We start from the raw sequence: 17,362 nt of genomic DNA on the forward strand, positions 1-17,362 counted from the left end.
CCTTCAATTGAGGCCTAGCTGGAGCACTGAGTTATGGCCCTTGGACATGGGAATTTTTCTATAATATCTGTTTTTGGGAGTTTTTTACATAACCATTGCAGACAATTAGCTTATTTTCAGTATGTGAGTCTACCAAATGACTAACATATGAAGTTTGAGTTTCGTTCTGGTCCATTTATTTTTTACAAAGTTTTGGGCCTAGGACTTATGAATTCTCTTAAAAATAATATTTCCCGGATTTTTTTCCGAAACACTTTCAGTTTCTGTCAAAGGCCAGTTACTGTGTCAAATATAAATAGACCATAACTTTATGATTATGTTTGAAATTGGGATATAGCTGCTGTGTGGCTTCAAAGTGCAGTAGACGGCATTGTGTTTCACAAACCCAGCTCTTGTTTGTATAACATTGGTGTTGTGCGGTACCTCTATATCAGTACATTGTAAAAATCATGATCATACAGTTTATATTTTCTTAAGAATGGTGATGACTAATACATTTGTAATTATCTCCCGCCAGAGGCGGAGGGATATTGTTTTTATCCCAGGCCAGAGGCGGAGGGATATTGTTTTGGCGTTGTCCGTCCGTCCGGCTGTCCGTCCGTCCATCCGGCTGTCCGTCCGGCCGGCCGGCACTTTTGTGTCCGGAGCCATATCTTGGAAGTGCTTTGGCGGATTTCATTGAAACTTCGTATGAGTATATATATGCATAAAAGGATGATGCACGCCAAATGGCATTGTACACCATCTGTTAAAAACAGAGTTATGGCCCTTTGTATCTTGAAAAAATGCTTTTTACTATAGGCACTTTTGTGTCCGGAGCCATATCTTGGAAGTGCTTTGGCGGATTTCATTGAAACTTCTTATGAGTATATATATGCATAAAAGGATGATGCACGCCAAATGGCATTGTACACCATCTGTTAAAAACAGAGTTATGGCCCTTTGTATCTTGAAAAAATGCTTTTTACTATAGGCACTTTTGTGTCCGGAGCCATATCTTGGAAGTGCTTTGGCGGATTTCATTGAAATTTGGTATGAGTATATATATGCATAAAAGGATGATGCACGCCAAATGGCATTGTACACCATCTGTTAAAAATAGAGTTATGGCCCTTTGTATCTTGAAAAAATGCCTTTTACTATAGGCACTTTTGTGTCCGGAGCCATATCTTGGAAGTGCTTTGGCGGATTTAATTGAAACTTGGTATGAGTATATATATATGGATAAGAGGATGATGCACGCCAAATGGCATTGTACACCATCTGGAAGGAAATAACGGAGTTATGGTCCTTGGTTATATCCGTCCGATTTGCACCCGTCCTCAAACAAAGCATATGTTGCGGGGGATATCAATTCTACGAATTTGCTTGTTTGTATTTATTTTGGTAATGGAAACAACATTTTTTGTGAAGAAACACATGAAAACAGTCTAGGTTACAGGGCCTTGTTACATGACAAATGTATGCTTTATATGTTAGACCTCTTTCTTTCTCCACATGATATCTTGTGGAGGTTTCGACCTTTAATGTTCCAAATTAGTATTCAGGGCATTTGGGAGGAAAATGAAGAATTATTTTGATTCTGAGTTTAAACTGTCAGAGTAATTAGTATGCCGGTTAGTCTTTTGAGGGAATGCAGACCCCTATCAATTTGGAGATTTAAAGTCATGGTCACAGAGATTACAATAATCGTTACAGTTGCAAATATTGATGTCTTAGCAAAAAGTTGGGAGTCATATATGATGTACAATCAAGTTTGCTTTCCTCTATTCTACCTTCACCTATAGTGGTTGTCTAGAATTGTGTATACCATATCATACTTTCATGATCTAATTATTTTCTACTAACAACTTCTTTCCAGAGATTTGTTTAAACAGTTGAAAAACATTGTTAAACTGTAACATCCCAACAATAAATACGCTGTACTATGGTACTATGATATGCAAGTCATATCTCTCTATCAACTATTGAGATCTTTCATTTAAAATATGTATATTTTATATAACAAATTATTCCTACATACAATAAAATGTCTGTGGGGACTCATTCTTAAAGCTCGGCTTACAGTGTAGTCCAGATTGTTCACAGCTTTCTGTTGTTATGGTGTTTTCAGTTTCAGGGAAGTGTCTTCTCGAATTGCTCTGTTTTAACTGCGTAGGCTTTTCCAGGACAAGCTTTACACTTCAGAATTGTGTCCTTATTTTCTATGACATGCCACATGTATATTGCCATATTCCCTATAATTGAGACTGGCTAGTAGGGAACTTGGCTACACATTCAAGGAATTTGTGTTTGAGTCCCATTCTGGCAAAATAACTTGTGTGATGATGAAACTATTTCAATGTCCAGTCTTAGTTGCAATAATCCAACTCCCAGCTTTTGACCCTCCGGGTACTCATAAAAGCTCAGAGCATTCAATAAGAACTATGTCAAGTCTCAGCTCTCTTCTTATTCAACTTGAGAACTTGTCGTCTGATTCTGGCATTTTTTATGTGCATTAAGGACTGGAAAACCTGAGCAATGACAGGAAAAGGATGAATGATTTTGGACAGCGGTGACATGACTTAACCCTTTCAGTGCGGGAACCGGATTTTGAAGGCCTTTGCAAACAGTTTGGATCCAGATGAGACGCCACAAAACGTGGCGTCTCATCAGGATCCAAACTGTTTGCTATTCTGATAGTGTTCTTTGAAAAAAATCGAAGAAAATGGTAATTTTAGAAATTCAGCAGAAGACATTTTAGCAGACGACAAATTACCCAGCATGCAAAGGGTTAAATACGGTTGAAAAAAGCAAAATATCCAAATAAGCCCAATAGGCTTACTCCTTGTGCAGTCTTCACAGGCTTATCAGGGAAAACACTATCTGCCTTTGTTGAATTCCATTGGCCTGAAGGAAGAAAGTGTTGTCCCTGAGTAGTCTGTGCAGATTGCACAGGCTGATCTGTGATATTTTACGTACATGAAACCAGTTTTCACAGAATGTAGCTAAACAAAAATAAACAGCCTTAACATATTAAACTCCATTTCAGGATCTGTTGGGTGTAAGGCTGGAGGATCTAGGTGGGAGGCAGACCATTTCCCGTACTACCCGCGGGAAACCCACCGTTGGAGACACCTTCAAACACCAGCTGTCTGCCCTTGTAGACATTCTCTCCACTACAAACCCATGGTAAGAACTGTTAGCTATACTGGGTAAGGGATGTTGTTTTTGAACGTTACCTTGACTTTCATGTTGAGTTATGGTCATTATTTTAAGTGGAAAAACGGCAAATAAAGCACGTTTATATGCACAGGCCATCAATGGTATGTATCATTTGTCAAAATAAGCATAGGTCTTAAAAAATAAATAAATAGAAAGCTTGGTTCTCATTCCTTATTATAAGACAAAATTATCTCACTTGACCATGATAGTATAATCTCATATGTAAAGGTATTTATGAAACTTTGTGTCCTAAAATTCTTTAAATGTTCATGAATGTTTACTTATAAAACCTCTGCATTCAAAGTGTTCATGCTATTTTTCTCTGATAATCTTTTACTTACCTTGACATACAAATCTTCAATTGTTCATGAGATTTTAACTCCCAAAATCTTTAGGTCATGAAATATTTGCTTCTTATAGCTGTGAGTGGTTCTAGAATGTTTACTCCTAAAATCTTAGACAATCATTTTAATGCCATGCCAAACAGAGCTCCAGTTAGGATTTGAAATGGCAGGGTGCTGTTTTGTGAAAAGGGAACTTTAAGGCAAGCTGTTATTCATGTATTATCCTTTTGGGATATTTTCATTTAAGTATTTGTTAAATATGCCTTTGATGTTACATTAACTTTCTATTAAAACATGCTTTCTGCAATTAATAAATTTAGATTGACTGTGAAACTTTATTCAATGTATTGAAACTTCAAGTAAATAATGAGATAAGTTCAAAAGTACGGCATGGCAGTGGTCAGATACGGCAGGGTGGGACCTTTGGGTAGCAGGATGCGGCTCACTTCTGTTAAGGCCTATCTGGATTACTGTTGATAAAGCTACAGCTCATGCAATGTTTTCCAGGTATGTAAGATGCATCAAACCCAACAGCACCAAGAAGCCAAACAGCTACATTGATGATGACGTCATTGTACAGCTGCGGTACTCTGGAATGCTAGACATCATCAGAATTAAACGGGAGGTTCGTTAGACTGCCACTTTTCTTACGTTTACAAGTTCTTGTGAATTAAATTAGATTATTTGGTCACTTCGTAGACAATTTAAAATTGCTCATCTATACTTATGTATAAAGCTGAAGTTTGTTAAATTTGTAAAAAATAATTATTGCATGTTGTATGATAATTGGTGTGTACAATGTTCATTTAAATGTGTTTTGCTTGTAAGCCCCAGTCTGTAAAAATGTTAAATAATGTAACATCGCAAAAGTCTTTTAACTGTAAAGTTTCTGAACATGCCATTGTTGTGAAAAAATCAACATGTTCACATAGTGTAATCTCTGATTGTACCAAGCATCTGCAATACATGTTCACAAATCGTCCAAATGACAATTGTCCACTTTTTTGTCAGAGATTCAAGAAATAAAAAATCACTTTCAATCAGCAAGCCAAATACGACAAATGATGAAGACATACTTGTATACTGAAAATATGTTTGACAAATTATCATCATTTGAAATTGATCAAATTATGAAGCGTTACAAACGGAAAATGATGGAATAATTCTAAATGATTGTGCGTTTTTCATTCAATTTGATTGTAACACGTGGACCACTAAGATCAAGTATGAAATGACTAATGATTATATTAAGTAGTCCGTATGGCCAAGTGGTTGAGGAAAGAGCCTTTTTATGCAAAAGACACTGGTTCAAGCCCCGCTGAAAAACATTTTTCTCTTTTTCTTAAATTCTATTCTTGTCATTATATAAGAGCTCTACAAGTCGGTAATAAAAACATCTAGCAATTTAACGCATTTACAAATTTTACTTACACACTGAAATAATGCCCCTTATAATCATTGAACAAGTCCCTTTAACTTAAATTGTATAAAATATTTTCCTTGCTGTGGGGAAAAACTACTCAAAATCATCTACACAAACACTACAGCACTTACTACATTTACTTACACACTTAAAAAATGCGCCATTATTATGAACAAGTCCCTTTAAAACAAATATAAACCATCAAAATATTTTCCTTGCTGTTGGGGGACAACTCCTCCAAATCTTCTAAACAAACACTACATCAGTCACTTCCCTTTCAACAAAAACAACAACACACAATGAGACATGCTCTGTGAAAAGGGGGTTTAATGCATGTGCATAAAGTGTCGTCCCATATGAGCCTGTGTAGTCTTTTATGATATTTTTTGTTAAAAGAAAGTCTCCTCTTAGAAAAAATGTAGTTTAGGCAGAAAGTTTTGTCCCAGATGAGCCTGTGTAGATTGCACACGCTTATTTTGGATGGCACTTTATGCACATGCATTAAACCCCTTTTTCCTAGAGCTAACCTCAAATACAATTTGCTTTCATTACAGGGTTACCCAGTGCACGTGCCTTTGGAAACATTCCTGGACAAGTACTCATGTCTGCTTACCTCAAGATCCCTTGGAGCTGACCCTAGGTCAGAGGTCAAGGCCATACTGGACTCACTGAACCTGCCTATAACTGACTGGCAGGCAGGGAAAACAAAGGTATATCTCAGCTATTTTGCTTGTAATTGGCTGAAACCTAACTGAGCTATACATAGTCTTTGGAATAGTTGGCATTATTAATTTTTAAATGTTGGTTTACATATTACCACAGAAAAACATCAACTCTAGAAAACATTAACAAAAGCGTTTATTAATGATTAACTTAAAAACGTTGTATATCTGTTGTAAGCTAAGGATTTTCCTTCATGTATCATTGTATTATGCAACGCTGTATAGAAGTTGTGGTTTTCAAAATAGAGTGATCAATGCCTATTTTGTGTGTCCTTGTAACTAAATTCCTAATTAATGCATACTAGTTAACCCTTTCCCTCTCAGAAGCAAAGTGAAAAAGGCTATGTGCAAACAGCATAAAACCAAAACAGCCTGCAAGTAACTCGCAGTCTGTTAAGGTTTTAGGCTGTTTGCTGCTCATCAGTATCTAAGAGATGGAAATGTAGCCTTAGAAACTTTAATCTAGTAAGAAATGTCTCCAATTAAATATAACTTTCTATTGGACTACAAATGCGTGAAAATACATATCTAAGTGTTAAAAGGTTAATTGTAGTGTTTTTGTTCAAAAAGTTTTACTGACAGGCTCAATCTCAAAACTTAGATAACTGTGTTATCTTTGTTTATATTGGTTACCAAACTATATAAAGAGGCATTAAAATTGGTTTCAATTTAATAAAAAACATGAGGATTTGTACGGAAACAAATTTACTTCCATTTTAAGAAAAGGAAATAATATAAAATATACAATTTATATGAAACATTTTACTAAATGTTATTTCTACAGACAAAGATCAAAATATCCAATTTAAATCCAACCACTAAACCATGCAGAAAAATTCCTTATCCAGAGAATATCCAAGTTAAATATTACTCTCATTTCAATGTCAAAAATATTTTTGATCATGTTTGAATCAGTAGTAAATATTTTCCCATTATAATTAATTGACATGGTAAAACTGCATGGGATTAATGCATGTTTTTGTAGTGACGTAACAGATTTGCCTGTGCAGTCTCTCTTAACTGCTTTTATTTAGAAGATACTTCATGTTAACCCTTTGCATGCTGGGAAATTTGTCGTCTGCTAAAATGTCGTCTGCTGAATTTATAAAACTAGCATTTTCTTCGATTTTTTTTCAAAAAATACTATCAGAATAGCAAACAGTTTGGATCCGAATGAGACGCCACGTTCTGTGGCGTCTCATCTGGATCCAAACTGTTTGCAAAGGCCTTTAAAATTCGGTTCCGGCACTGAAAGGGTTAACAAAACGTTCCATAACAGAGGTAAATGTCCGCCCTGATAATTTAGCCTGTCTGAACTTCACAAGCTAATGTGGGATGATACTTTGAGCAGATGCATATAAAGCCCAGTTTTTGCAGAATGAGGCTAAATTGATTACCAGCCATTGAAAAGGCAGTTTGCAGCTCTAATGCGTGGGTATTATAGACCACTCAGGACATTTTGCATCAGAACTTTACAATAATGTGTATTTGCCAAACGTTTAAGCAGTAGAAAGGTCATTTGAACTGTGACATTGATGACCCAAGTCGGTGTTTTTATCTGCTATTATGTCAGAAGATTCTGGAATGTTCCAAATAGAGATTAATAATCCATCAGATGAAGAAAATTGCTTTAAGACAATGCCTTGTATTAAGGTAAATGAGACTGCAGGACTCTCTGTTTGTTCCTAATGTTATTGTTATTGACCCAAATAGGAAAAAATAACTGGAGGGTTGAGTGGGAAATTATTACATCTGAAATAGAAATGTTAAGGCAAATACAACATTCCTTGTCTCAACACTGAAATGACAGGAGTATGGATAATGTGGCAGAAACGTTAATTATAGATCACTTTGATTTAATGTCTTTGCTGGGAATTTGTGTCAGACTGAAATTTACTGTTCCTGGCCTAATGTATCTTGTAGACAATTGTTTTTGACACTTGTGTCAGTATTGGAAATGCAATAGGTCTCTTGAGGAAAATGGAAATCCTTATAGAATGCTTACAAGGACAACAAATACAGGAGTGTTATGAATTCTTCTGGTTTTCATTTTTTAATTGCTTGTTTTGGAGTATGGAATTTTGTGTGTGTGAAGGCTAGCTTATTTTGGGGAATGGTTGATTTAAGGCTTTTTTGTGTGTGCAAAACTGGTTCTGTATCTATCAACTTGCAGACAATTTTTCTAGCATGAAAAAAACATTCAAACATTCGTCAATTTTTTATGAAGGGGGAAATATATGGGTTGGTTTGACAATCTGTATCAAATTGTGGGTTTGCTCAATTACTTATACTGCAAAAATTGTTCAGAATTTAATTTCATACATATTGACACAAACAGATTCTATGTGGTCAATGGGTCTAATGGTCTCTCCAACAGTTTTTCTATGCTACCAGTGTTTAACCTGCTGTCTTCTTGTCAACAGACTTTATATAAAATTAGCATTATTATGCCCCTCCCCCCCTTTAAAGAAGAGGGGGTATATTGTTTTGCGTGATGTCGGTCGGTCTGTGAACAGATTGACCAATTGGCTTGATACTTCCCATGTACATTGGCTTTTGCCAGTAGATGACCCCTATTGAAATTAGGATCACGAGGTCAAAGGTCAAGGTCCCTGTCACACTAAGGGTAAATATTGTTTCCGATCAATAACTTGTGAATGGAGGGACCAATTGTCTTTATACTAAACATGTGCATTGGCATTGAACAGAAGGTTTCCTCGATTAAAATTGCGGTCACTAGGTCAAAGGTCAAGATCACTGTCACACTTAGTGTGAAATCATTTCTCACCATTAACTCGTCAACTTATTCACTGATTGGCTTGATAATTCCCATGCGCATTGGCCTTGGACAGTAGGTGACCCCTATTGAAATTGGGGTCACCAAGTCAAAGATCAAGGTCACTGTCACAATAAGTGTGAAAATCATTTCCGATCAATAACTTGTAAACCTATTGACCGCTTGGCTTCATATTTTACATGTGCATTTGTCTATGACAGTAGATGACCTCTATTGAGATTGGGGTCTCTAGTTCAAAGGTCAGGGTCACTGTGACACTAATATGTTTAGATTAACTCTTATGGTCCGTTTTCTTGCAAAAAATCCTGTGTCAAGGCCCTGTTTGGGGGAGCATCTGTCTCCAACTGCGGAGCTCATGTTATAAATTTAATGTCTTCTAGCCAATAGTCTATTCATGTTGTCAGCATATCCAATGGTAAAACATCAACTCACTTACAATATTGCTAAGTTGTTAGTGTTTTTATTGGTTTAATATCCTTTCGCCACTGGTCTTTCAATATTGTCCATGTTTTTAATATGCCCTTGGATCAAATGATCACGGGTATATTGTTTTTGGCCTTTCTGTCTGTCTGTCATTCTGTCCCAAAACTTTAACCTTGGTCATAACTTTTGCAATATTGAAGATAGCAGCTTGATATTTGGCATGCATGTGTTTCTCATGGAGCTGCACATTTTGAGTGGTGAAAGGTCAAGGTCATCCTTCAAGGTCAAAGGTCAAATATATGGAGGGGGCATTGTGTTTTGACAAACACAGCTCTTGTAAGTTTAATGTCATTGTGCCTAACGCTTTTCTACCTTGTAAGTGTTTTGATTGGTTTAATAATGTGTTTACAGCATCTCTTAGAGGCCTTAAATTACAAAGTTGCTTTTAATTTCTATTAGAGACCAAGTATTTGAGTAACAATTATTGTATGCTTATAACTCTTGTAGGTGTATGAAGAACTCTGTGTTTGAGCCGCTGACTCACTGATTGCTGTAGGTGTTTATGAAGAACTCAGTGTTTGAGCCGCTGACTCACTGATTGTTGTAGGTGTTTATGAAAAACTCGGTGTTTGAGCTGCTGACTTACTGATTGTTGTAGGTGTTCATGAAGACCTCGGTGTTTGAGCCGCTGACTCACTGATTGTTGTAGGTATTTATGAAGTACTCTGTGTTTGAGCCACTGACTTACTGATTGTTGTAGGTGTTTATGAAGAACTCTGTGTTTGAGCCGCTGACTCACTGATTGTTGTAGGTATTTATGAAGTACTCTGTGTTTGAGCCACTGACTTACTGATTGTTGTAGGTGTTTATGAAGAACTCGGTGTTTGAGCCGCTGACTTACTGATTGTTGTAGGTGTTTATGAAGAACTCGGTGTTTGAGCCACTGACTTACTGATTGTTGTAGGTGTTTATGAAGAACTCTGTGTTTGAGCCGCTGGAAGAACGCAGGCATGAATTTCTCAGGAAGAATGCTGTCATTATTCAGAAGATTTGGCGAGGCTATGCCAAAAGGAGAGGTGCGTTTTGTTTTGTTTTGGCTCGTGCAACTTTGCTTAATGATGTTTCATAAGTATCATGTTTGACTCAGTTTTGAGTCCTACAGTAAAATTATATTCTTAGATAACAGTAATTCAGAAATATCTTACCACTGCTTAATTAATGTGAACTGTAATGTTATGCAATTTAACAATTTTTCATGACTATTTTCTTAATTGTGTTTTACCCATAAACAAATTGTTGTTTTATTTACGTGCATCACTAATATAAAGTCCACGCTCCTTAAATAGATGTTTTTTTAACCAGGTTTTTAACCAGGTTTTCCGAAGGAAAAAACTGGTTATTAGATTGGCGAATGCGGGCGGGCTGGCTGGCTGGCTGGCGGGCTGGCGGGCGGGCGGAACAAGCTTGTCCGGGCCATAACTTTGTCGTTCATTGTGAGATTTTAAAATCATTTGGCACATTTGTTAACCATCATTAGACGGTGTGTCGCGCGAAAAAATTACGTCAATATCTCCAAGGTCAAGGTCACACTTTGAGTTCAAAGGTAAAAAATAGCCATAAATGAGCTTGTCTGGGCTATAACTATGTCATTCATTATGAGATTTTAAAATCATTTGGCACATTTGTTCACCATCATGGGACGGTGTGTTGCACGAAAGAATCACGTCAATATCTCCAATGTCAAGGTCGCCACGACTAAAAATAGATTTATTTTAAAACAAACTTACGAAGGGGGTTAATTTTGTTTGTTCATTTCATAAGTTCAGTTTGAGCTGTCTCCCTTTTTCAGATTTTTTTTCACAATGAAAACCTGGTTTTGTGACAATTTTGTCCCTTGTTTTGTTTTGTTTTGCATATTCTTACGACCATGACACTTAAGTGTAGTAGTAAATTAATTTATTTAGTTGTTAACTGTATTAGTTTGTCTGTTAGTTTTTGTTTGTTTGTTTGATAATTACACAGATCGATTGTTCTTAAATTTTTAGAAGCTATGGCTTGTTGTTCACAGATTACATACAACTTCGTGAGGCAACCATCATCATCCAGACGTCATATCGCGCATTCCGTCATCGCATTGTGTTTCTTCGGAAACGGAAGGCGGCAATTCGGCTGCAGGTAATTGATGTTGCTGATTATTGTTGTTATGCACTTTAAGAATTGTTTTGTGCAAATTGATTTATTTGTATGGTTAATTTACTTTAATGTAATATTATAAATATAATAAAATGAATCTCTTTTTTACACTATATATTAAAATTTGACTTTCATAGATTAATTGTGTGAAAAACTTTCAAATGTTCAAATCACATTTCTATATCGTTATTTATTTGTATTGTTCAAAATTTTGAAAAAAGAAAGCACATGTCATAGGTTTTCATTGAATTTACAATCAAAACAAAACAAAAAAGTACTTAAAGTTCTTATAAAAAAACTACTTTAAAAAGGCATTAATGAAACTCTTCAAAAGTAGTAAATCCATGTTTCAGAATAATCATTCATTGATTTCCTCCCACATTTTCTTCCAAATGTAATTTAAACTGATATCTAGCACTGGGATGTCGAATGAAAAACAAACCCTCTGTCAGAGTCACATCTAATCTCACTAGGAAACAATCAAGTAAAATGGTTTATGTTTTTTCTCCATATTAACCATGATTGGTTAGACCAAGAACATACAGAATATTGGACCATCTGATGGAGGCCTGATGTTGATAATGGAATATTGACCTTGTAGACACTTGGCATCCATATTGGCTTGCAAATGAAAAACAAACATACTTTGACCCTTGCTAATCTGAAATACGTCTGTAAACCAAAGCATGTGAATGAAAAGTAAATACTCCCAATTTCTGGAATAATCAGTCCTTTCTGGTGTCTTTTGTTTTTTGAATGACAGAAATATGCAATAGAAAATTGATAATTAGCTGAATTGTTGAGTTAACCCGAACAATATAAACATGTATGGAACTTGTTTAGGAACTTTGATAAATATTGTACTACATCAGCTTTTGGGTTGATACAATAAAGGTTTGCAATACGAGAATCATCGACCAAATAAGTGAATTTATTGGGAAAACATTAATTATGCTGGGCATGTCATGAATGAAAATGGCCTCGAAAGAATAGTTGACACATGAGAAATGAGATATGTGCCATTGAAGCATTGTAAAATCTATGATTATTGAATCAATTATTCAGAGCTTATAATTCAAAAGACAAAATTAAAAAATTGTTTGTCTCTGAATGCATTTTACCATATGTGTAATATGAACAAAAACCAATTATAAACAGGAACCAGTTTTTAGCAAAGCTGTTTTCGGAGAAAACCCGAGGTATTGTCATAGCCTGCTCGTCGTCCACCGTCCGCCGGCGTCGTGCTTAAACCTTTTCATTTCCTCTAAAACCAAAGTGCTTCCACCTACAACTTTGAAACTTCATATGTAGATGCACCTTGATGAGTTCTACACGCCACACCCATTTTGGGTCACTAGGTCAAAGGTCAAGGTCACTGTGACCTCTTAAAAAAAAATTAATCTGACAAGCTTTCACAGCCGAGCGTGGCATCTGTTATGTGGTGCATCTTGTTCATTATTATGGTATAATTCATGATTAAGTTGAGTTTTCCATGTAAAGCAAATATTAATAAAACTCGAGTAGACATTCATACAGTCATGAATGTTTAAATGAAAAAACTTTACAAACAACAATCTAACACAGAAAAAATTAAAACATGTTTGCTCAATTGAGTTGGCTCACAAAAATATGCTGCACTTTATTTTTTTGAGATGTTCATCTTTAAAAACACTGCCGTATAGAATTTCACTTTGCAATGTGTTTAGTTTTCCCACCCTTGTCAATGAAAGGTCATTAATAAATCAAGTGGGTCATTGAGTCAAGCCCTTCAGTTTCTCATAAGATTATTATCAGTTGATGACAAATAGTCATCTCTCTGATTAAAAAATAAGTTATGTTCTCATAAGAATGTGTAGCTTGGAAAATAATACCACCCACTGACGGTGCTCTTTGAAAATGAGTATTGCCATACCAGTGTTACTTTTAACTGTGAAACCATGTAAATTAATTGTTTGCAAAAAAATATGGTTATGATTGAAATATTTATCAAAATACAATAATTATTTCCACAAAGCAAACCAAAATGAGTCAAGGAATTAAGAAGATATCAAACACTTTGTTATTTAACTGCTAACATTGCTGAAGGGTGTGAGGTCAAGTTTTAAAGCTTTTCAAGCCAAAGTGTGATGTTGAATTATGTACACTTTAACCAATGGTGTCTACAACAGATTTCACTTTGGATTACAGTGCCAAGTGCGAGGTATGCGGGCGCGCCGTCTGGCGGCCGAGTTACGAGAGAAGAAACACATCGAGGAGGAGCGACTTCGCAGGGAACAGCTGGAGCGTGAACGAGCGCTACGTGAGAAAGAGGCTGCAGACGAGCAGAGTATTGAAGAGTCTCTCAAGTATGCAGACCTATTCATTCTATTGTGTTGTATAAGCATTTTAAAGAGTGTGTTATTCATGGATGTGGTGTTCAATAACCAGGAAGGGTTGTACTTTTTTTTCCTAAGAAACAGAAAAAGAAATTAAAGTTTTCTGACTTAAAATCTATACATATATATATATATATATTCATATGAATTTATGAAAATGAGTTATCTCTTTATGCAAGATAAACAAAAATGTCATTTGTTTTTAAGACACTACTGTATTGATAAGCAGACAGACTGAAGCTATGTTTTACCAGAGCAATCTGTAAGAATGAAGTAAAAATTTTCATTAAAACTTGTAACAAAGAGTCATTTTCTGGTTTGAGAGGCAACGGCAACGCTTTAATTAAATGCAACACATGTATTTATAAAAATATATTATTGGTATTTTAACTTGGCTTTGCAATCACCGAATTATGTTTTAATGTCACAGTCAGGATTAAATTTCATCCAGTCTGTCCCAAGTGCGCAAGGACAGATTTCTCTGGTATTGTCAAGCAAACACTCCTGTTTATCTGCCAGCTTTTTACACTATCTTAGTTAGCTTGAAATCAATTCACCATTGCTGACTGACACTGAGAAACATTCTCTATAAAAGAAAACTCTTTATTTTCTGTTCTTTTACAATGGCATATTCATGGAAATGAGTGATCATAAATCATTCTTCCATAGTTTTATTTTTCAGACTGAGAAATAAGTTTCCTGGAATTGAAAGTCATTTTTCCTGTCTGGTGGTGACATAAAGTTTATCATATTACTTAATTTGCCTTCTTTGCAGTAAATGTTGTTCTGCTGCAGTAGTGAAATGGCAAAACATATATTCTGTTTGTTTCACAACATAACTTGTTTAAATGTTATAAGCTCATAAAATGAAGTTAATTTACTAAATTGAATATAATAATTGTAGTAAATTAAATGTTATTTTTCCTGACTCATTAAAAAAGAAAGTGCATGTTTTTAAGTCATAAGTCAATTGTCTAATGTCAGTTTTTGATTGGTAAATCATAGAAATAAACATTTTTTAAATGGTGCAAAAGTTAGCATGCACAAATTATATTTATGAAATTTGGAATACAATAATTTTGTGTTGTATGTTAATTGAGACCTACATCTCTTGAATGTTCTTATTATAGTATTACGTTCTGATTCTATAACAATAGAAAGTCATCAAGCTGAATAAATAGTACCACCCCCATCCTTATCCTTATGGAAACCTTTTGTTAAATTAGATATGCACTTCCCATGTCTGTCACACTGTGCATAAACTTGTTGTACATAGACCAGTGGTCCATTCTTCCAGAAGCATGCATGTGCTAGTCATAGTTATAAATGATTTGTTACATCACCTTTCATCCTCATTCATTCATTTTACAGGTATATGAGTAGAGAGCAACTGTATAAGAAAATACAGTAGGTTCAATGGCTGTTGTCATACTGTATAACCCACTTGTTCTTGGACATTTGTTACCTTAACAGCTTTCAGTCGAATTGTTTGTGTACAGTCAGTCCATCTTTGGACGTACGTGTAGCGGCATACCCTTTTGCTAAGATGCTGTGTTTGTTTATCGCTAAGATTTAATATAAGATATGTTGTATAAAACGAAACATTTGTATCATATGAGTATCTTTAATAATTATTGGTTTCTTACAAAACATTTATCATTTGAGATTTAAAAGTGTTACTTCTTTATTAAATATCAATATAATACAAATAAATATATGTGTCCTTAAACATGGATCAGTAAATGTAATGCCGTAACCTTTTCCACTCAGAAGCAAAGTAAAAAATGCTATGTGCAAACAGCATAAAACCAGAACAGCCTGCAGTAAGCGAGTAACTCGCAGTCTGTTCAGGTATTATACTGTTTGTTGCTCATCAGTATCGAAGGGTTGGAAATGAAGCTTTTAATACTTGAATCCAGTAAGACAGGTCTTTAATTAACTTTCTAAGGGACTACGAACGCGTCAAAATAAGTATCAATGTGGTAAAGTGTTAAACAATGACAAAAAAGAAGTATATTGTGGATAAGTTCTATGTATCCTTACATTAGAGTATGTTTTGCTGTGCTACAAGGACTGACTAAATCTTTGGAAAGATTGTTGTCATTATACTTTTACTTGTATCTATGTGTTTATATTTGCAGAATAATTATTTAATTTAAGATATTGTTAACTGATCATCTAACATTTTATATGTTTTAGCTTATTAGGTCTTTATTAATAGTCTTTTTTTTATGTGCGTAGACTTTGACTTTTGGATGTTTTATGTCATCATTGCTATTTTGTAGTCAGGTACTCCAGCATGCTGTTATTTTTTTCTGTCATCAAAACTTAAATTGTGTTTAAAACAAAAACATCGAGAAAAAATGCTGTATTTAGTACAAAAGTTCTGTGATATAATAGGGACTATTGGAACTTAACTTCTAAGTTATTTATGATATTTCCCTTTCCTGAAATAAAATATTATTCATAGGAAAAATAAAGAAAGTGTATTATTTTAACAAGATTATGCCAATTTATATATAATTTGAACACATGCGTATACTCAATGACTTATTGCCTCCATCTTCAAACATTTAGAGGTTTTCGGAATGTTTCATACATGTATATAAATAGTGTAGCATTTATAGGCTAAGCTGGTTGTTGGTCAATTGAATATCATCAAATAAAACTGTATATTCTGGCCACACATTAACAGAGAAATACTTACTTTCGGGCCTTGGAAGGTGTCAGTCGCAAATAATTTCAGACGCAGATTTATTCAGACTGCCCTAAATTATCTTGCCATGTTAACAATACATACATATCTGTTTGGAGACAAGTTCAATATAAAGTGAAGATAGAGTAGTTTTTAGTTAGATGAAAATGCAATTAGTTGATGCATTGATGAACCAAAGTCTAGGAAACAAGCAATGGGAAATAAATTAATCACATTAATGGGAAAAACTGATCCGAAAATCTAGGAGTAATCATACAAAGCCAGTAGCAGATTGTATGGGGTAATATGCTTATGGTTGTCAGAGGAGACAGGATGACTTGTCAGTTTTGATGGAGTAATTCTTGTTTTCAGTTCAGGAGAGTTCCCAGGGGTATAAAACTCTTTATGGAAATCAAGCAAACCTAATGGATTCTAGTTTAATGTCTTTTTTCCCTGTGTTTTTTCAATTCTTCCTATAAAATTAAAAAAATATTGTATTGTTTTGTTCTGTAAATTGATTGTCATGACTTCCCACGACTGTTTTTTACTGTAGGATATCGTCAATTAAGTACAAAAAGGTTTAATTTTAGATTGCAAACCACCAGCCTATCTATAAAAGTGATCTGTGACTCTAATTCATTAATGCAAAATATTGAGGAATGAAATTTATATGTAACATCAACCAACGGCGGACTCACACAGGATATCAGGTCTCAGGACATTGGCGGATTAAGGTTCTATACAGTGACTACAAATAAATATGAATTTAAGAACAATGAAACTCCAGATATGACATAGGGCACAAAGCAATACATTTAAATGTGCCGTGCTCTGTGAAAAGGGGGTTTAATGCATGTGCAGACTGCAGAGGCTAATCTGGGACAACACTTTACGCACATTCATTAAACCCTCTTTTCACAGAGCACAGCACATCATTTAATGATTACAACTGGGCTTTCCAGCTATGTTGCTAGAGTGCTGGACCACAAACAGGTGGATCCCAGGTTTGATTATTAGCCTTGTCCAATAACTTGTATGGGCTCATGAAATGCTTTCTTTTGCCATTCTGATTCAAGTAGGGTATTAATGTCAATCACGGGCATAAGTATAATGTCAACTTAGTAACAGTTTACCCAGGGAATAAGTAGGTTAAATTACAACCATGACATGACTTAGTTAATATTGA

At 35.0% G+C, this 17,362-nt stretch overlaps 1 protein-coding gene across 4 annotated transcripts in view; it reads left to right on the forward strand.

Annotated features, from left to right (window-relative positions):
• Positions 1-17,362, forward strand: part of LOC127871881 (unconventional myosin-VIIa-like) — a 132,622-nt gene that overhangs the window by 65,506 nt on the left and 49,754 nt on the right. For all 4 annotated transcript variants that reach the window (XM_052415138.1, XM_052415140.1, XM_052415139.1 and 1 more), the window contains exons 11-16: positions 3,032-3,171; positions 4,056-4,173; positions 5,526-5,681; positions 9,878-9,989; positions 10,982-11,088; positions 13,294-13,451. In XM_052415138.1, coding sequence (XP_052271098.1) covers positions 3,032-3,171; positions 4,056-4,173; positions 5,526-5,681; positions 9,878-9,989; positions 10,982-11,088; positions 13,294-13,451 — 791 coding nt within the window. The remainder of the gene's footprint in view (positions 1-3,031; positions 3,172-4,055; positions 4,174-5,525; positions 5,682-9,877; positions 9,990-10,981; positions 11,089-13,293; positions 13,452-17,362) is intronic.

This window comes from Dreissena polymorpha, chromosome 3 (assembly GCF_020536995.1).
Source record: "Dreissena polymorpha isolate Duluth1 chromosome 3, UMN_Dpol_1.0, whole genome shotgun sequence".
NCBI classification, from domain to species: domain Eukaryota; kingdom Metazoa; phylum Mollusca; class Bivalvia; order Myida; family Dreissenidae; genus Dreissena; species Dreissena polymorpha.